We start from the raw sequence: 20587 nt of genomic DNA, 5'->3' as shown, positions 1-20587 counted from the left end.
TAGCTCTTGTTAATTTGACACCTCTCGAGAAAGAGATGCTTCGACGAACAATCGAATGGGACCCATCTCTTATGATGCGACACCGTTGCACGACGTCTACCATGCAGCCCGGACTGCGATTCAACCCAGCGAGCGCGCGCTCGAGAGCTGACAACCAAACACATCACTCCCGCAAAAGAAAGAAAAAAGAAACAGCGCGTCGTTTTTGAGACGAATGTTACAATGTTATGCTCCCTCTCCGCGAAAAACATTTTTGATTACTCCTATTTGCTTTATCATCTACAAAAGCATACACATTTTGTAAAAGAGCGCTTGCAATCTCAACGAAATGTCGTGTTTTCATTGGTCGCATCTCGTCCTGGCTGCCAGTGAGTTCGATTTTTGATTGCTCTTTTAATAGGGAAATCGACCACGCATAGTTATTATTAATGAATTCTAAGAATGCTTCGATCCCGTAGAGTGAGTTATCGCTACAATTAGGCTATCCCAAAAACCTCCTCAGGGCAACTTTAAAGGCGAAGCTTGAGCGTCCTCCACGTTTTTTTACTTGCAGCCGAAATTTCGGATCTCGCCTTCTTCGCAAAAAGCCTCCGTCAGACTGCGGGCACCTCGGCCGGGAGGTGAACTGGGTGAACCCGCTACTTGGGGATTTGTAGCCCAGCGCTTTGCCTCGATGCCACGAGCGGCTATCTAACGTTGCATCTGGCTTTCAAACTGTCAAGACCGGTTTACAGACTGGCGTCTGTCTGCGACCGAGACAAGACCGGTTTTTACGCCTCTTGTGCCTGGTTACGACCCTGTTTGAGCTTCGCGGGCAGTAGATTGAAGCTGATCATCTAGGCGACAAGGACAGTATTTTTAAGGCCGGGGTAATAACAGTGATGATCCTTCGGTTCAGCATGAATGTTCTGAAGCTGATTAGTTTCCTTGGTGTTGTGTCCAGCTGAACATACATATCGAGTGTGCGTTAATTTAACCATATTGACTTATGTGCGTTTATTTTTTATTTTTATTACAGTGCCAGTCTGGTTATACTTGCCGAATCAAAGACTGCCCTACCTCACCTTACGAATGTAAGTATTTGGTACAGTCTCTAATATTATAAAGGACCCATTCGCCAAAGGAGTTTATACTGCTTGGCCAGTGTGGGTCTGGTCAAACATACTTTGGCCAGATACCCTCTGTTTTTAGCGAGAGAACAGAACAATCGTTCGTTGATTTACTCACCCCAAGCACTGGAGTACTAGCCAAAGTGAGTCCAGCACAGCGACCTAAAAATACCTCGTCAAATGAGTCTACAATATTATTGGAGAATGTACTGCGACAGCTCCTCTTATATATTTTTTATATTATTTTACTTAAAAACAGCAACATATCCGCCAGACGTGGCAACATGCTTTAAATTTTTATCAGAGCAGTTATTTATTCGCGGTGAGAAACTCGCTATAGTGACGCTCCGGTTTTCTTCACTATGGGCAGTGCACGTGCTACCCACGCGGTTATGTTTAAATTTTTATAGTGCATAGAAGCTTGGCATTGAACGTGCTTGCACCAGTAGAGGAAGTTGAAGTATCCTCACTTTGGGTTGTGAAGAAATTCCACCAGGCGGCGATACCCGAAGTTTTCGCCGCATTTAGTTTAGTCAGAAATTACTTAACGAGACAATTAGAAAAAAAAAAAAACCCATGTACCATGCATCTAAAAGATAAAAAAAAAATTTTTTTTGAAATTGGGAAAGGTAAGGTATCCGTTTGCGTAAGTTTCAATGTTGAATTTGTGTAAATTTTGTGAAGTGAAACTTGTAAGTTGAAATGACTATAATTATAAAACTTCGCAACTTTCAAACTTCCATTGATGAAGACGGAGAGTACACAAAAACAGAAAACAAAACTGGAAATTAGTTTAATAAATGCCTTTTGAAAATTTAGGTAGGAAAGATATAAATTAATCTCACAAGCCAAAGAAAATTAAAAAAAATAAGGACAAAGCACTGATAAATAAAAGAATACTCGATAGTGCCGTACATTTCAAATGTATTGTTCACTTTTTTTTTTTTAATGTAAATTTGTGGCTGCTCGAATGCGGATCCCGGGATGTCTTGTGATTTCTTCTTAACAAGCAGGGTGTAGAGTTATCTTTGAAAAAAGTCAAAACAAGGTGATCTCTATCGGGACTCTGATACTTTTTACTGATATTTTGAATAGATATGTCATTAGACTGCATTGTTTTAGGCGCATCGTCACATCACGTGTTGAGTGACGATACAGTGTCAAGTGACTCCCCCCTGGTGGCTTTATATATTCACAAAACCCTCAGAATATACCCTTCATCGGATTCCTTACTCTGCCTGAAAAATGAAGACCTCAGAGAAAATTAATGCAAAAGAAGTGGTATGCATTTAGACTGCACTTGGAAAATTCTAAGAAAGCAGCCAAAGATTGCGTCAGTAGAGTGGAACCACCCTCCCGGGACAATTGCCACCATCGCGGACCTCGGACCTTTTCAAAACTCCAATTACTAATCTTTTATTTGTTGAGTGTGTTTAACCTATTTTCAGGCTTGTTTTTCTTTTCTGTAGTTTTCTTTGCTCTCCCCCTCTGTAATGCCTCTGGCCTTGAGGGAAAATGAAAAAAAGATATAAATAAATAAATATCGCTCCTGTCTTTTTTCCGCAGGTGTCAAGCTGGAACGGACAAACACTAGGTGCGGTGGCCCTCGCGTAAGTATTTGAAGTTTTTATAAATCCCTTAAAAATAATTTGCGTCTCTGGAAAGCGCGACGCCATCCCGCGGAAAAAAACGCGAATGAGAGACGAGGAATATATCCAAGTGTGCAGCAAAAACCAATATGGCCTGGAAGACCAGTAGACCAATCTCACCAAGTGATCGGCGCATGCGTGTGCCACCATAGCTTTAGTTCACAGGAGGCAAACGGTAGTGCACGAGAGGGCTGGTGCTATCTCGTGCTCCATACGCGCAGAGCTCCAGCAAAGTGGTTGCACGTGCAGAAAGACTAAAGTTCCCTCGATGCATTGCGGCAGCGGTGGCGTAGTAAAACTGGCAAGTGAGATCGGCCTATTGTGAAACAGCTAGAGGAAAAGGGATCGAATGCGTGCTCGTGAGTTGCGTATAGTTCGAGTGATACTGAAAGCAAGAAAATGCAAGGGCAATGCTTGAGAACGTTAAGATAGGAAATAACAGAGAGGGTGAGCCACCTTGTCAAAAAAACATCTAACGTGAGCTTTTACAGTTACAGAAAGGGTAAGATTTTGTCAGGAAAGCAATTAACGTGAACCTTTAGTTGATTAAATCAAGTTGCAACAAAGGTTTTTGCATATATATTTTTAAAAGCGTAGATTATGTTGCACTATAGGATAAATATTGATACCATAGGCTGAAAAAACCTTTTCGTCTTTTTATGGTTCTATTTTGATCTACGAGATCCGTAGATACTGAAAGCCACATATTACACATATATGCCTTAGCTGTAAAAATAAGCACGCGACGATTTGCGGTCAATCCCCGAATACAAGCGAAGGAGAGAAAGTAACAGAAACGGCAAGATTATAGTCAGGGTCAAAACGATTTGACACTATTTCTTTTCTTCTCGCTTTGTTGATACTAAAGAAACTAAAAGAGCAATAGCTTAGACATTATGCGAACCAATGCTGAATGACGACGACATCTCCGCCTGGAAGGGGGGAAAGGGGTTTGGGGGTGGTTTGATGCTAGTTAAAGGTCACGCTCCTGACTGAAGCCGTCCACTTGGAACCACACATATTGGGAATACCTTTGACATGGAAGGCTGTCACAATAATGAGACAGTGTCATTGGCCGAACTCGCCGTCTACCCTAGCGAGCTTGTAAATCTCACTTCTCGAGGAAAGGAAGCACCTCCTTAAAGATCCACAAGACCAAAATGCACCGCTAAATACACCCTCGATAAAAATGTCACCTTGCTACGCGCAGACGCCGATTCTTTCCGGCCGATTATTGAGCTAGCCTAAGCATTGAGGACACCCTATATGCATTCCCTGGATATTTATACTAAGAAGGAAAATATTTACGACAGAAATTTATACTAAATTAGAGAAGTTATTTCCGCAAAATAGCTTTATCGATCTCGGCAAATGTCAGAGCGCTGGTGTTAAAAAAATTTGTGGCTTGATGAAATTAGTTTGATAACTAAATTTTAATCTATGCACCAGAAAACTGAAACACAGGAGACGAGAGCGCGCTGGGACGCCAGAACGCCGAGTTCTGACGTACATCTAAAAAGTACTTCAACTACAAAGTTAATGGGAAGTGATGTACTGCAAATAAAGTTGTAAGTACTCTGGGTGCAATGTACTTGAAGTAAAGTACTATCAATACAACGTACTTCCAATGTACAAGTTTTGCTTAGCGCAATCTTTTGTGATGCCCTTTCATACCGCTATACTGTGTTTTTTTCTTTCCTTTTTTTAACCTGCATACATTGCCCCAGGCGTAATCGGTGGTCATGAGATATTTTCAGAAACGGCGGCGAATATTGGATAAAGTCAAGTGGCGACAGAGGAGCATTTTTTCAGAAATGACGCCAAATTCAGAAGTCCCCTTGCCTTCTGAATTTGGCGCCGCTTGCACTGGATTGTTGCATCTAAGGGGACTAAACGTACTAGGAGAGAGGCTGACGCCAGCCCCGTAGCTTCGGCAAGCATTCCTCTCTTAAGCGAGTGCTTTTTTTTTTTTTTTTCTTAACGGCAACTTCGGTCGAAACGAAACCAAAATAAATGACTGGTATCACTTTAGTGGCACGAAATATGATCACAGCCAAAATATTACGTTAAAGGGAAGCCGCGTAGTTCACTAAAACGACTTTAAAATACTACCAGGTGGTCTTTAGGCAGACGGCAAGCGGGTTAGCTTGTAGTCAAGGAACACTGGGTGGCGTACCCTTGTGACGTCACGTCGCGGTGGAGCTGCGGTTGATTGGTTGTACCGCTTACCGCAGCGCCACGGTTACGTCACGTCGCAGCCTTTGGATTTGGATTCGGGGCTAAACCCTTTGTATCGGGGGGATCTCAGCAGCGCTGGATCTAGCCTGGCTAGTAGCTACACTATAGTCAGTTACAGGTTAAGAAGGTAGCGGCAAATGCCCCTCAAAGGGAATCAGATATCCCTCCGCCACCTCCGCATCCAATAGCGTCCCACCGTTTCCGTGATGTCGTGGCCAACGCGCGAGGAGGGTCTTGCCTTTCTGTACATATTTGCTTTATCTTTCGACTTTGACTTAGCATTGTGGAAGCCACGAGAGGGAGATTAGAGTTCTTTCCCACCGACGGAAACAAATACGACTTTCGGGGATTAGCTTCCCCCCGATGGATACAAAGGCTGCTTTCAGGGGCTCGGTTCCCTCTCCAAAGAATACAAAGGTCGCTTTCTTAAAAAGTGGGATCGGAGACAAGTGGGAAGCCATTGAAGCGGAACAAGGAGCGTTTCCAGTGAACTCTTCTTTCGACCGCGGAGAGATTTGAAACGGGCGCATCACACTTGTGGGAGGAGCTTCTTCTACCTTCTTGACTTGTAACCGACTATAGCCAATGTCTTAGTCATGGGCGTACCAACCAGGGGGGGGGGGGGCAAGGGGGGCACTTACCCCCCAAGGTATGTGTTTTGCCCCCCCCCCCCCCCCCCCCCTGAAACAGCCGCCACTGGGCAGGGCAAACACTGACCGGCGGCACTTACGGGATACCAAGAACACCTCCCTCCGGTCCTGGGGGGGGGGGGGGGGGGGAGGGGGTTCTGGTTTGCCCCCCCCCCCCCCCCAACTTAAAAACAAGTTGGTACGCCGCTGGTCGTAGTCGTATTCCCTTGCCCTCCTCCACCAGCACTCCAGTCTCCTCTTCGTCACCTCCACTGGTTGCGAACAATCGGCGGGGTATTGTTCGTCAACGCTCCGGAAGCCCAGCGCCACCGCCATGTCTGGTTTATACGTAACGTCCGGCTTCAGGCCCGTGCATTCCAATATGACGTGCTCCGCTGTCTCGTCTGCTCACTGCGCGCACATGACGCACTTCACTTCCACGTCCGTGTACTTCGCGCGGCTGATGATCAGTGTTGCCATCCGTCTAGAAGATAGTTTCAGTTTTGCCGTACACGTCCGAAACCAAACTTAGAGCCGTGATTTGTATACAATTACATACGATATCGAAAATTAAATTATACCTTGCAGTTTAGGGACACTGGATTCAAAAATAGTGACCGGAGTTGCCCTTTAAAGAAATTGTTCGGTCAAATTTCGTACTCGAGAAAACAATTGAATTACATTGTTATTGCCTCGAAACGCATCACCCGTGCAATATCAGAATATTATATGCCCCTCTGCATGAGCAATGGAATATTAAACTTCTCCAATCGTACCCTATCCTAATCGATGCTTTCGTTGGCAACATTGAAGCTCTGTCGTCACATAGTTTTAGAATAATAGGAGGGGAATCGGCGGCTAGGGTCAATGAGTTGAAGCGGGAGATACGGGTAGAGTGGGAGAATCGGGTTCAGCCCGAGGCGCAGGTCGGAGATTTGGTTAAAAGGGCCGAAGCGGATGTGGAGGAGATGACCAGGGAATAGCTGGAGAGCTGAGGCAATAACGGGAGCAGCGAGCCGAGCCCGAACGACAGGTGGAAGGGCTTAGACAGCGGGAAGAGTGGAAGGCGGAGTTGGAGGAGCATAAGAAGTGGGAGGATATGAAGCAGCAACTGACAGAAGTAGTTAATAAGGAAAAGGAGGAGGTGGCAGAGAAGATGTCGATATGAGGCGGCAGAGCCAGGGGACAGTTCACTGGTGACCAGGTGGTTGGCAGTGTAAGAAAGGAGGCTGCACAGCTGTATAGTGCTGCAGTATAGCCGGGTTCAAGGAAGGCAGCAGAGGTTTAGGCAGAGAAACCACAGAGTGCTGGAGGGGGTGAAGACAGGCAGTCGGAGGTTAAGACGGTGCTTGTGGTAGGAGACTCAAACATAACAAAGGTTAAAAAGAGGCTGCTGAACAGGGTGAAATGGGGTAAACATAGCGGCCCAGTCAGGAAAGTGCATCGTAGACGCGATGGCCACAGTGAAGGAGGAGGTTTGGGAAAGCAGGGAGGGTGAGAACCTAGTGGTAGTACATGCAAGACCTAATTATGTGTTAAAGGGACGGAGCCAGAACCTCGTCAGGCAGATAGAGTTGGGGTTACGTAAGCTGAGGGAGGTCTCTGGGACGGTGCATGTGCAATTATGCTTCAGCCCAGAGGTCTGGGGACATTCTTTGCAGATAGAGAAGCGGGTGGTGGAAGCTAAAGGTGCATCCACACGACGGACTACATTGCTCTTTTGGTCCGCGGGCCGCGCATCACGTGATCTTACGTCACCGGTTTTCGAGGTCCGCCGGTGGTTTGCGGCCCGCGCTTGTGAGAAATGCCAAGCGACTTTTCTCGCCCGGACCTTGGCGGCGGACCGCGGCGTTTTTAGTAAAATTGAAGTGCTAAGTCTGGCAACAAGCTGACTTTTGTTGTTTGGATTGAGTCGTGTTCTTTTGGCGCCAACTGTTGAAGACGAAGAAGACGAAGCTTTTGTTGTGCAACGATGGCGGCATGGTGCGACGATGCAACTTTTTACTTCATCGCTCGTGGAGCAATTCCCCGCTCTGTGGGACAATAGATGCATGCCCTTTTCGGTTCACTTAAGTCCTCCTCGTCCTCAATAGTCCACGCCAGGGCCACCGCGGCCAAACGTCTCTTTCGTTCAACCTCCATCTTGGCTCCTTACAAATAGCCTCAAAGCAGCTCGCTGCATGCGTTTGGCGGAGCTGTGAGGTCGAGGGTTAGACCGGCCCGTTCACTCTGTCGTCTGCTTTTTTGGTCCACCGTGTGGATGCTCATTGCAGCCGGGCAGCCCGCGGGCCGCGCATCACGTGATAAATCGGTCCGCGGCCCGGTCCGTCGTGTGGATACACCTTAACCGGGTGATAAGGGGGATGAGCCAACGAGTAAAGTACGGAGTGATGGAAGCTAACAGGGTGGTGTACGATGCTCACTCCGACCCTTTTACATGAGCATCCACTACAGTGAAGCCACTGGCAGCACGGTAGGCGATAGGATCTGACGTGACGTCGTACATTTTCTGGGGGGTCCGGAGCCCTGGGGTGCCGGTGTAAATGAGGGCCGAAATGTACACCCAGGGGAGAGGGTTTGGGAGGGTGGGAAGAAACTTCGAAGGAATAGGAAAAAGAAACAGCATAACATTGGGGGGTAGGAACAGAATAAAGTGGGAGGAGTTTGAGGAGCATTTAGAAAGCGAAAGCTTTGCAGTGTATGCTTAAGCAGAAACAGATATGAGGGATATATGGAAGAACCACCATACATACTGGGATATCATTGGATGGGATGCGGGCCAAACGGGAACGCAAGGGAGGGGGATTATGGATGTTAGTGAAAAGTCAGAAATGGTAAAGGGAACGAGAGGGCTGCAGGCAGCACATGTGGATCAAATGAAATAAATGGGGTTTGGAAACAATCTTTGGTTTCGTGTATTTAAAAACAGGGAGTGACGAATGGGAGGAAAACATAGAACACTTAACATGTATACCAGGAGACGTTACGGAAATTGGAACTAACGAAGAAATAATTATCTCATGGGACATGAATGCGCATTTCGAAGATTTCGATGGGCATACGGATACAACAGGATTTAAAGGTAAACATTTGACAGAGATCTGTCTGGTTGGGAGTAATTAATATTAAAAAATTCGAACACCAACCAAGCCCTTCTGTAGGGACCCAACGTTTCAAGGCCAATTCGGCCTCTTCTTCAGGGGCGACTACGGCTATGGCCGTTGAGGAGCAGCGTCCTTTTCTTTTTCTTCTACGCGGCGTGTGTCTGGCTCTGGTCTTCTTCTACGGCTCTGCCTTTTTCAATAATGTGACGAAGCCCATTCACATAGGCGGATGGTAAAGCCCCTAGAGATATGTTGATGTTCTGTGGCGTTGTTTGAATGTGCCATGATTCTAGGAACAGTCTTTTTCGAGGATTTGTCTCAACGTCAACGATGCATGCGTTGTCCAAGTCAATGCGATGGTCCTTGACGTCGCAGTGCTCAGCGACCGCGCTACGCTCGTGATCGAACTTGCGCACGTCGTTTTTATGTTGACGGATTCTCTCCCTAAAGTTCTTCGTTTCGCCGATGTATGAGGCCGCGCAAACCCCGCACGGAATCTTATATACAACGCCTTGGGCCCTTTCTTTAGCAGGGCGATCGTTTGGGCGTGGCATGAGTCGTCCAAGGGTAGACACAGGTTTTTGCGCTAGTTGGATACCCTCTTTCGCAAGCACACGTGCCAGTGCCTCGCTTGTTCCGTTGATGTAGGGAACACTGATGCGGGAGGTTGGGCGGAAATTCGCACTTAACTGTTGCTGCACGTGTCGTTGATTTCGGCCTACACGGCGGGCAACGCGATGGATGAAGCTGCTCGTGTAGCCGTTTTTCTTAAGGTCAGCAATGACGGTTTGTTCCTCCTTTCTTTTGTCCTCTTCTGATGAGCAGATGGTCTTTGCCCTGGTTAAGAGTGTCCTGACCACCGACGCCTTATGATTGGCTGGGTGGCTGGATTGAAACTGGAGGTAGCGTCCAGTGTGCGTCGGTTTTCGGTATACAGAGAATTTTAGCTGTTCCTTTTGCGGCTTTACTAGCACGTCCAGGAAAGGTAAGGCGCCGTCCTTTTCGCGCTCCACAGTGAACTGGATGGCCGGCTCGATGGTGTTGAGATGCGTCAGGAATTTGTCCACTTCAGTTTTTGCCAGGACGCAGAAGCAGTCATCTACATACCGCAAGAAAATCTTGGGTGGTGTAGATAATGACTGCAGTGCCTTCTGTTCAATAGCTTCCATGCAGAGGTTTGCCGTGGTGACGGAGATGGAAGCACCCATCGCGGTTCCACTGGTCTGCTTGAAGAACTCCCCCCTAAAGCTGAAATATGTACTGTCGAGGCAGAGCTCAAGGAGGCGGCACAGTTCGTCCACGCTGAGGTTCGTTCTGTCGCTGAGGTTTTTGTCTTTTTCTAAAGCGTTCCTAGCCGTGGCGACTGCCAGGGGAACAGGAACACTTGTAAAAAGCGAGATGACGTCGAACGATACCATGGTGTCCTCAGCGCTCAACTTTAATAGTGCAACCTTCTCTTCGAAATCGCTGGAATTGCGCACATAGGTCGTCGTATTTCCCACAAGAGGAGAAAAGGTGCGATGAAGATAGTTGGAAAGAGCACGAAGTGGCGAGGTGGTAAAATCTACAATAGGTCGAAGAGGAACGCTAGGCTTGTGAATCTTCGGAAGATCATACAAGCCTGGAGCAGATCCATTCCTACAGAGTAGTCGCAGGTGGAGGCTTCTTGAATCAGGGTGCTTCTTGAAAATGTCCGCTAGAACTTTGTTCATTCTTGCCTGGACTTGTGATGTAGGGTCCTTTGGCAGCTTTTTATAAGCGGAAGTATCAAGAAGATCGTGAACCTTTTTCTCGTAGTCATCACGGTCCAAGACGACAGTGTTAGAGGAGTTCTGTGATGCTCTTGATCTGGTGTTTGTTAACACTGAGGTAAAATGTGACGGAAAAATAACGTGGAAAAGAAACAACTCGCATTGAACAATTGACTACTGTTTCATGTCTCGGAATATATACAACAAATTAGTACCTATGAAAATAGATTAGGAGGGCACGAAGAGCTTGTGACCTTAAGAGAATTGAGATCAAATTTGGCATATTAAAAACAGAAATATTCACTCAGAATTAAAAGGATATCACTAATTTAAGGGCCGTGCAATTGCAAGAAGCATTCAAGTGAATTGAGAGCACCCATAAACAGAATTGACGTACAAGGATTTAGTTAGTATTTTCAAGAGGTAATTGGAGAAATACCAAATTAAGCAAAAAGGAAGAGGGCTAAAACACAAATCGAAAAGTTGGTGGGATGAAGAAGTTAAGGCAGCCATAGCGCGACGCCAGGAGGCATCTAGAGAACAAAGATGGGCAAAGAAAAGGAGGGCTGCACTAGCAGAAGTAGTATCCAGATGGGGAGACTTTCAGAAAAGAAAGAGGGAGGCATCAGCATTAATCCATGGCAAAATTGGGAGGGAAGGAGTGCGGTGAATGATAGAGATGGATCGGAATGATTGGAATGCTGCAAAAAGGTTCTGGGAACATATTAAAGCACAGGAAAAACAAACGGAGGAATGTCAACAGATACTGACCACACAGGATGGGATAAAACTAGAGGGGGAAGAGGCACGAGAACACATTAGACGTACAATAGAAGCAGCTTTTTTGGAACTGGAACCAAATCAGGCTTTAGTTAACAGTGACAACAACGTAGCACCAGAGGAGGAGTATAGTGAAACAGCTGAGGTTACCACAGGGGAATTGGTTAAAGCAGAAGCTAAGGTCCCGGCTGGAACTGCAACAGGCCCAGATAGCATACCAATGAGACTGATTAAAATGTTAGGCAAAATAAACGAGCTGAAGCTAGGACAGGTGATTGACCAAATAATTATGGAGGGGGGTGTACCCAATCATTGAAAACTCCGGATGAGACTATTATATAGGGGCAAGGGAGAAAAAGACATTATCACATGCAGCAACCAATCACAGTAACATCAGCAATCTACCGAATAGATGCAGATTGTACAGGCAAGAATTGAGGAATGGGCACAGGGCAAGCAGATACTGGGAGAGCTCCAAAAGGGTTTCAGAAGGAAAAATGATGATGTTCTTCCTTTGAGATTGCGCCGGGACGCGACGACGGAGGCAGCTGATGGTCGCTGGCGGGGCCGACTCTCACAGAAGTGATAGAGGGCTCGTCATTCTTGTACAGCTCTCTTGCACCTTTGCATTTCCTTGCATTATAAGGTTAACTTATTCGTAATTACGTAGTGCATAGAGATAGTAATGACAACGCAAAGGCCGTTATGGCTGGCGTTTTTAGACATCAACGGAGCAAACGACAATGTCAATCAGGCAAAACTCTGGGATCAATTGAAAGGATATGAATTAAATGAAAATTTGATGAGCTTTCTAGAACAGACATACGCAGATAACGGGGTAGTTATAACTTGGAAAGCCGAAATCACAAGACCAGCAGCAATATAAAGAGGACTTAGGCAGGGTTCCCCATTGTCTCCCCTGCTCTTTATGATATACCTTAGTGAAATGGAAAAAATAAAAAAAAAGATTAGAGCAATGCAATTTAGGATTTGATCTGACTAAAGGGCCGCCCACACTAGCGAGAAAACGCGCCCGGCGCGCCGATAAATCGGTTGAGCGGGAAGATAAAGGGCGTGTCTCTGCACGCGCTCGTGGCGCTGACTGTGCTACGGCGACATTTTGTTACTTTCCGCGATCGGCGTGCCACCCGCGTTTTCTCGCTAGTGTGGGCGGCCCTTTACCTGGAGGGAGAGAAAAAAAAAATGGAAGCCGTTTACAACTCCCTGTAACGCCGAGTTAGAGCGCAGCTCTTGAGGAGGAGGAGGGAAGGGTACTGAGGGTCACGTGTTATCGGGGGGGAGGGGTGGTCACGTGACCTTGGAGGGGTCACATGACCCCCTCGCCAAGGTCACGTAGGGCTCACGTGACCTGGGGGTGTCACGTGACCACGGGGGTCACGTGACCTCGGGGGGTCACCTGACCTCAGGAGAAATTTTTCCGCTAGATTTAGCGGGGAAATTTTTCCGCTAGATTTAGCGGGGAAATTTTTCCGCTAGATATAGCGGGAAAAGTTTTCCGCTAGATTTAGCGGGGAAATTTTTTTGCTAGATTTAGCGGGGACATTTTTCCGCTAGATTTAACGGGGAAATTTTTCCGCTAGATTTAGCAGGGAGAATTTTCCGCTAGATTTAGCGGGGAAATTATTCCGCTAGATTTAGCGGGGAAATTTTTCCGCTAGATTTAACGGGGAAATTTTTCGGCTAGATTTAGCGGGCATATTCCGCTAGATTTAGCGGGGACGTTTTTCCGCTAAATTTAGCGGGGACGTTTTTCCGCTAAATTTAGCGGGGAAATTTTTCCGCTAGATTTAGCGGGGAAACTTTTCCGCTATACTTCGTTTCAGCTTCGGTCCGAGCGCGGCCGATGTTATGAGCCAAAGGGCCAATCAAACAGCGCAAAAAGCGCAGCGTCATGGCGTGCTCTCTGCGCTTGATAGGACTAGCCGGCGGAGGAGCGCGCACAGAGAGACGGCGAATAGCGGCTGGTCCTATCAATTGCAGAGAGCACGCCATGACGTTGTGGCTCTTTCGCTGTTTGATTGGCCCTTCGGCTCATAACATTGGCCGCGCTCGGACCGAAGCTGAAACGAAGTATAGATTTAGCGGGGAAATTATTCCGCTAGATTTAGCGGGGAAATTTTTCCGCTAGATTTAACGGGGAAATTTTTCCGCTAGATTTAGCGGGGAAAATTTTCCGCTAGATTTAGCGGGGAAAGTTTTCCGCTAGATTTAGCGGGGAAATTTTTCCGCTAGATTTAGCGGGGAAATTTTTCCGCTAAATTTAGCGGGGAAATTTTTCCGCGATTTAGCGGGGAAATTTACCCATAATGGACCGCGCGGTTACGCCGCGGCGACGGCGACGGCGACGCCGACGCCGCTCAAGCCGAAAACGGGCGCCTAAGAGCTGCGCTCTAAAAGTAAATCACGTTTTACCAGGGCTGATGTATGCAGATGGCAATGTGCTTGTGGCAGAGAGTCAAGACGCAATGTAGGTACTAATCAGAATGACTCCCTTTAGGCCTCAACTTCAGTAGGGACAATTCTGGGATACATGTTCATAACGACGCGAAAGGGGAACCTCTGGAGATGCAAGGCACCGGGATAGCGTAGAAAAGTGTAAATATCTGGGAGTGTGGTTAAATGAGAGAAGAAAGTATCGAAAAAGAACATGAAGATATTGTAATAAAGAAGAAAAAACGGGATTCAGCCCTTATGAAACACAGGGCACTTTGGAACTATAATATACCGCACTGGCTAAATTGCTGATCTACAGCCGAGACATCAGACGCCAACTGAGGCAGACTAACTTTCGGCTGTATAAACATACACACAACAATTTGCTTTGCTTTGGAACTATAATAGATATGAAGTCGTTAGGGGTGTATGGAAGGGAGTCATGGTGCCAGGACTGTCATTTGGGAATAGGGTATTGTGTATGAGGTTAGAAATCCAGGCAGGTTTAGAGATAAAGTAAAGGAGTGTGGGTAGGTTGGCAATGGGGGCACATGGGAATACATCAAATGAGAGAGTACAGGGGGATATGGGTTGGGCATCTTTCGAGAGTAGAGAAGTGATCTGTAAAGTAAACTTTGAACAAAGACTACTAGTTGAAATTGAAGAGACCCTGTGGGCAACGAAAGTGTATCAAATCTATATATGAAAAGTGTAAGCACTAAGTGAACAAACCAAACCCGCACGATGAGATTTAAATACATTCAATGAGATGGGGCCGATCAGAGGATATAAAAAGAGAAGGGGGGAAGGAAACTGAGAGGAAATTGTGGGAAAAGAAAATGCTAGGGAAATCAGCTTTAACAATATACATGACACAAAAGCAAGAAATAAAAAAAGGAACAGTTGTATAACAATTCATTCGGGAGCTCATTGCTGTTTGGAGCTAGAACGGGGATGCTAAGAACGAAAACATATAGGGCTAAATTCCAGGAAATATACACTCTATGCGACGTATGCAACCGCGAAAGAGGAACTATAGAATATGTAATTATAAGGTGCACGCGGCTTCGTCCCACCCTCTTGGGGTGGAGGGGGGGGGGGGGGGGGGGAGGGGTGACTACGGATTTAAGGGGGCACTGGGATTCGCACAGACGGAAGGACGAGTGAATAATGCAATAATTCCGTTAACTAAGAGGAGATTGGAAGATCGGTGGGAAAGATCTAGCCAGTGTTGAAAATACAGATAAAAATAAGCAATGGGAACAGTTTAAAGAAGGGAGGGTTGTGTTGAAACAAAATTTATCAAAATTAAAAATAAAAGAGATGACGAAATGTTAGTCGAGGTGGCACAAGCTGCCGCCTGTTACAAAGTATTACCATTACCATCCATCCATTCATCTATAAAGCAAAGCGAGCATTTCTGTCTCGTCGTTTGCCTGCGAGTGAATGCCGCAGCGTGCTTAATTTTAATGCGAAAGCACTAACTGTTCCATGGTTCGAGCGGACGTCATCAGCCGCGCCAAACGGCACATAAATTCCCGAAGCCGCGGTCTCAGGCATCCCAGCTTTGAAACCACGCGGAAAGCCACGCAAACAGCAGTAATATGAAGCCGCCGCGCGTCAGTTTCAATTAGCGCCACACCATGGTGCTGCCTGTCCGCGAGTCAGCGGCTTCACCGCTCCACGCCCCATGTCAGCGCAGCTAGGAGAGCGCGCACGCTCGACCGTCGACGCAAGTACGCCGCAGACGAAAGAAGGGAGCGGAAGATCGGCGTGCATGCTTTCGCATTCACAACTCATGAGAAGTGCTTAGGTGTACCTCGTGCCTTTTTGTTGTTGTACTCCACTTGTTTCGTGGATGGATAATATCTTTGTCTCGCGTTTGGGTGCCACAACCAATACTTGCTAGAAGAGAAGGCCTGCGCATGACGTTTCGTTAGTAGATCCCCGACCCGCCCAGTCAACTTTCCGAGGTAGAGGGGGCCGGTCAGGATGGTGAAGACCGATGATAATGTTCGTCTGATGCAAATCCCCCGCAGAGCCGAATAAAAAAAAAACAAAAAAAACTAAAAGTTGTTCGATTCCGCTTGACACGTTACGACGTTTGTTGGTTTACGATGGCCAGTGTGGCCACGTTTATTTCAATACAAAACGACAACAAGTCAACAGTAATTTACATGACAAAACTCCCGAAATTAAGAACCATACTTTAGTCCCCCAGTCTCAAGAGTCGAATCTGCCAGATCTCAAGAGCTGAATCCCCGAGAATCCTCTCGGCAGCCCTCTTCAAGACTTGTAGGGGCCTCCTTTCCCTCCAGAGACAGACCAATCACTTCAAATTTGCCCATTGTCACGTGGTACACTCTTACCCAATGATCAGCGAGCTGTCAACGTGACCACGCTCCGACACCTCAACGGTCAAACCCAAATTCTTTGTAGAGTCACTGCATGCTTTCTTCGCCGTCTGGTTGGCGCCACCAAGTTAAGCTATTGCGTCGATTAAAAGCGAAGTTTCTACACTAAGCGGCGAAATACGCCGGACACAAGCACACCCGCTTAAAAGCCAGAAGTGCGGACAGAAGCCCAAGACGGGGGTGCTCCGGCGCCCCAAACTGAAACCCAATCCGTTTGTTAACGACCGGGGTCCGACTCTTCTCCACCGAGCCCCGCGGCTGCTCGAAGCTTCCCCGCGCGTGGGGGCGGAAGACGCCCAAAAATGCAGACACAAACATAGGCAGATAAAAAAAAAACAAAAAAATCAATGCCGACGCAACTGTAGAAATATAGACTTTTCTAAAACAAATTTTACTTATTTCTAATAAAATCCTTCCTACTTCACACGCCCCAAGCGGCTAACACCACGAAGCTTGACGAGAGTAGGGGCCCCGCGGAGCGCGGGTGAAAAGGATCGCAGCGCCCCTGGCGAGCTCGGAGACTTTGCTAGCAGACGAATTCTGCGCAACGCATTGGTTTTGCCTATTTCCGTGCGAGGTGACCAGTAAAAAAAGATTGTCGCGGGTATTCGCTGCTTTGAATGTTAAAAAATAGGTGCCACCTTATAAGGGAATGACATTTTCTTCGTGTGGGAAAGATGTTACAGCTTTCAGGTTGCAATTTTGGGGCTCTCCTGAAGAAAACACTCTGCCACAACTTATGTAAGCGAAACAAAACACGAATGTAGTACCTTCGCACTGCTTTCGAGAAAAGGGGCAGTGTAAAAAAAGAAAAAAAATTAGAACGTAGCTTCGTTTTAACTTTACTGTTCTTATCAATCAATTTCTTCGTTGTTGCGGTTCCCATTCCTTATGAATGACTTGCTTAAAACCGTTTTGTCGAATAGGCGAATAGGATGAAGAAGCAAAGGGCAATTTCGAACCACGTGCGTTATTGCGATGTCAGTATGTTCTGGAAGGAGTCGATTGTGCACATGCAAATCTGACGCTATTACTGAAATTAATAAAAGCGGAGTTACAAGAAAAGCAGACTTCTTGCGCGTCCAAAAGAAAAAAAAAAACGAGAAGAGCGTCGTAGTGCAAATAAAAGTGATTTCGATCACGTTATATACGGAGCACATATTCCCATTGTTAGCGCCGGGACGAGAAACGTCTTCGTCGTCTACTGCGATAAAGCCGGCACCCGTTGGACCTTCAACAACTCCTTTCATTTTTCAATGTCTACTTCCTTTTTATTTTTGAGGAAACTCTGCGCCGTCGTGTTTTTTCTTCCTCCTGCTTCTATGTTCTTTTTTTACTTGACGTTCGAGGCATCGCGTATTTTGTTTTGCCTTGTTTGGATTAGTTTTTGCTCTCTTTCCTTCACTTCGGCGCTTACTACCGCCAGTCCGTCTACTACGCTGTGCCCGGACATTTTAAAAGCCGTCTGCAACTTTTTTTTTTTTTTTAGCTGGATATTTTATGTTATTGATGAACGCTTACCGCGTCTGAGGCAATTGCAAACCGCATCACTTACGTACGTTTATCGAAAAAATCAATTTCAACCGGATGACGATGATCTTGGTCACATAAAGATGAGGACGCTTTTTTATTGAGAACACGGTTTTACTACGGGATCTCCATTTTCGTTTCTCAAGGTGATCCTTCAGCAATGTGGGTTATCACAATATTTTATTTCTGGATATATAGATCATGACTTGTATACAATAAAGCGACATCAGATTTAACGTTTATCTTATTTTAATTAGCGTAGATAGATGAATTCGAAATCGCCCAATTTCTACAGGGTCCCAAGTGTACCCGGAACCAGGTGTGCGCTTACGAAACTACTGGGCTTCAGTGCATCAAGTGTCCCTGTTACGGCACCCATCGCTCTACCTGTAAGTGTAATTTATTATGTCTACTCTTGAACAGCAGAAGATAATTACATCGAGCTATTTTCTGAAGGTACACACCACTGCGGATTTTTGATTGTCGTACATCTTCTCGATTGTTTACGTCAGGCTCGGGTCACCCTCACGAACTTTGTTGGGTATCTTGTAATTTTTTTTTTTTTTGCAAAAACAAAGTTTTCCTTAAACAGGACGTACACTCTGTCACAACATCTGCATTGTTCGTTTGTCAGTAAGTGGATATATCGTTGATTGATTTCTTTTTTTTTTTTTGATACACATGTGAAGTGTTTCGTAAAACGCTGGCCTAATCGCTGATGTAAAACGTTCTCATCGTAAAAGAAAAAAAAAAGTCGATGTCCTGTTGGTTTCTGCTAAAGGGTCTGTTGAGCAAAAATATTATTGTGAATCCTAATTAGGTTTCATTTTAATTTCGATTAATTTTCTTTCAAAAGTATGGTTTCAATTAGAAACTTTGTGGTCGTAATCCAAAACCACTAAATTAGAAACTTTCCGGGCATCATCAACAACCACTGAATTAGCGTAATCAACAGACATATAAGTCACGCGAAAAATATTACAGCTATAAAAAAAAAAAAAAAAAAAAAACTCAATTTGGTGCGCTTTATGAAGTTGCGAGTTCAATTCAAAACTCACCTCAGCGTCGGCGGTCCTGCTTCCCCGTGGTTAAAGCGCGAAACCGGAGCCGTTTATACTGAGAGAGAGTTTGACCAATGGACGGAGCTTACTACCTACTAGAACCAGTGGATTCCGCCATAACACAAATGGCGTTACTTTTTTGTCTTGTTGATTCCTGAGAAATCGCATAGAGCTCCTAAGAGTCAGAGCCACAAAATGGCGGACGGAAGTAGTCATCCCCGGTTGTCAGAATACGCTGCTGTGGTTGCCAGGCTGTCAAAATCCCCTTAAGGCCAACCAAGCACTTTCATTATAAAAGGCTCTGCGCGAAACTAACGTCCTCTGCCACTCAGTCTTCGCATGACGAGAATGAACTCAAGAACCAAGGCTTATTTTTAGATTGTAACTGGAACAGCGCAGCGTTTCGTATCGCCTACTTGAGCCACACTTCCTTTTCTCCATTGAGGAGACGGCTTCTGTTGAGCGCTTTGGCCACGCGTAACCGGATGGCTGGCGCAAGGCTGCACTCCCACTGGAAACCTAAACCTAAAAACAGGTCCAAATCAAGTTGTTGTTGTTGTTTTTTTTTGTGGAACGCAGGAAAATGTTGCGTGTGCCTAACATTTTTGTGAAGTGCGCTAATTTAATACTTTTTGATGATGCCCCCCACAGGGTTTATAATTTAAACCATACATTTTAGTTTGCGAATGAACATTTTAATATAAAAATGATGAACGACCGAGATACACCGAACATTTTTCATTTGCCCAGACTTGACTTTCGGTAGATACATATTTGACACGAACCTTCTTCCTCAGAGGTGCGTACTTTTAACAGGAGCGATTTGGCAATCCTTCCGCAAAACACCTTGCACAAGACAAACGATTGAATTCAGTGCACTAGTATGTACATACACGCCACTTTGATATCAGTATGAAAATTATATATATAAAAAGGTTTTTCCTACCATAGCCTGTAGAGAGAGGTGAACACCTTGCATACTCTCTCATCAGCGCTCGTATACAAATTGTAGTCTGCGCCACATCACCCTTGTGCGCCCTAAACCCGACTTTCAAAAGTGAACCAACCATTATAGAAAAAGTAATTTCCTAATGAGGGCAGATGCCCTTGCTCTTAAGTCTTCTCCCGCCTCACTTTTGCTTTTGCTTCAATAATAAAGAGTTTCTGGTGAACATACTAATCATCTGCACACAATGTGTTCAATGCCCAGGTGTGCCGAAGAACCCCAGAAAGCCGTGTGGACCTAACAGCATTGCCACGGTCGAAGGAAACAGTTACAACTGCGACGGATGCGCCTCTGCGACGTCCGTGCTTACAGCCTGAAGACCCTCACAGCTTGGGATGCCCCAAAGCTGCAGGCCTTAGAGCCGCCTTGCATTTTCGAAGCACAATAAATACCCAATCAAGACTACGTGGCTTCGTGTTTGCTTAGGGGTTATCTATTTTCATCTACAAGGGTCAGCCAAATGAAAACCTTCAAATTGCAATAAAATTTTGAAATTCCAGTAGGTTGGCAGCCTACTTATCAAGAATTAAAAGAGCGTCAACCAACACTCGCAGCCAGCACGACGTCATAATAGCCGCGTAGAGATGACCGCTCCACACTAGCTCGGAGCACATGGAGCGAAAGCTCGCCTTGCAGAACCCAGAAATCCCGGTTTCAATCCCCACTCCTGGTTCCTGGCCGTTTCGATCTGGATGAGCATCATATCGGCGTGCGGTCGTGTATGACTACTGCTTGGTGCACATTAAAGACCCCAGGCTAGCAGTCGTACTGCACTGGCAAAATTGCTTATCTACTGTGGGTAACAATGTCGCCATGTTTTAACAGACTAATCTCCTGTTGTATAAATGAACTAACGACTAAT

The 20587-nt window shown here is 46.0% G+C and overlaps 1 protein-coding gene across 1 annotated transcript in view; it reads left to right on the top strand.

Annotated features, from left to right (window-relative positions):
• Positions 1–20130, top strand: part of LOC115330370 — a 31605-nt gene extending 11475 nt beyond the window's left edge. The window contains exons 5-8 of the mRNA XM_040220187.1: positions 1019–1073; positions 2676–2719; positions 17954–18047; positions 19930–20130. Of these exons, the coding sequence (XP_040076121.1) occupies positions 1019–1073; positions 2676–2719; positions 17954–18047; positions 19930–20042 (306 nt within the window). The 3' untranslated portion in view covers positions 20043–20130. The remainder of the gene's footprint in view (positions 1–1018; positions 1074–2675; positions 2720–17953; positions 18048–19929) is intronic.
• The last annotated feature ends 457 nt before the right edge of the window (positions 20131–20587 follow it).

The sequence above is a fragment of the Ixodes scapularis genome, unplaced genomic scaffold (assembly GCF_016920785.2).
Source record: "Ixodes scapularis isolate PalLabHiFi unplaced genomic scaffold, ASM1692078v2 PGA_scaffold1__304_contigs__length_218370807, whole genome shotgun sequence".
Classification (NCBI taxonomy): domain Eukaryota; kingdom Metazoa; phylum Arthropoda; class Arachnida; order Ixodida; family Ixodidae; genus Ixodes; species Ixodes scapularis.
This window is presented reverse-complemented; position numbering and strand designations above follow the sequence as displayed.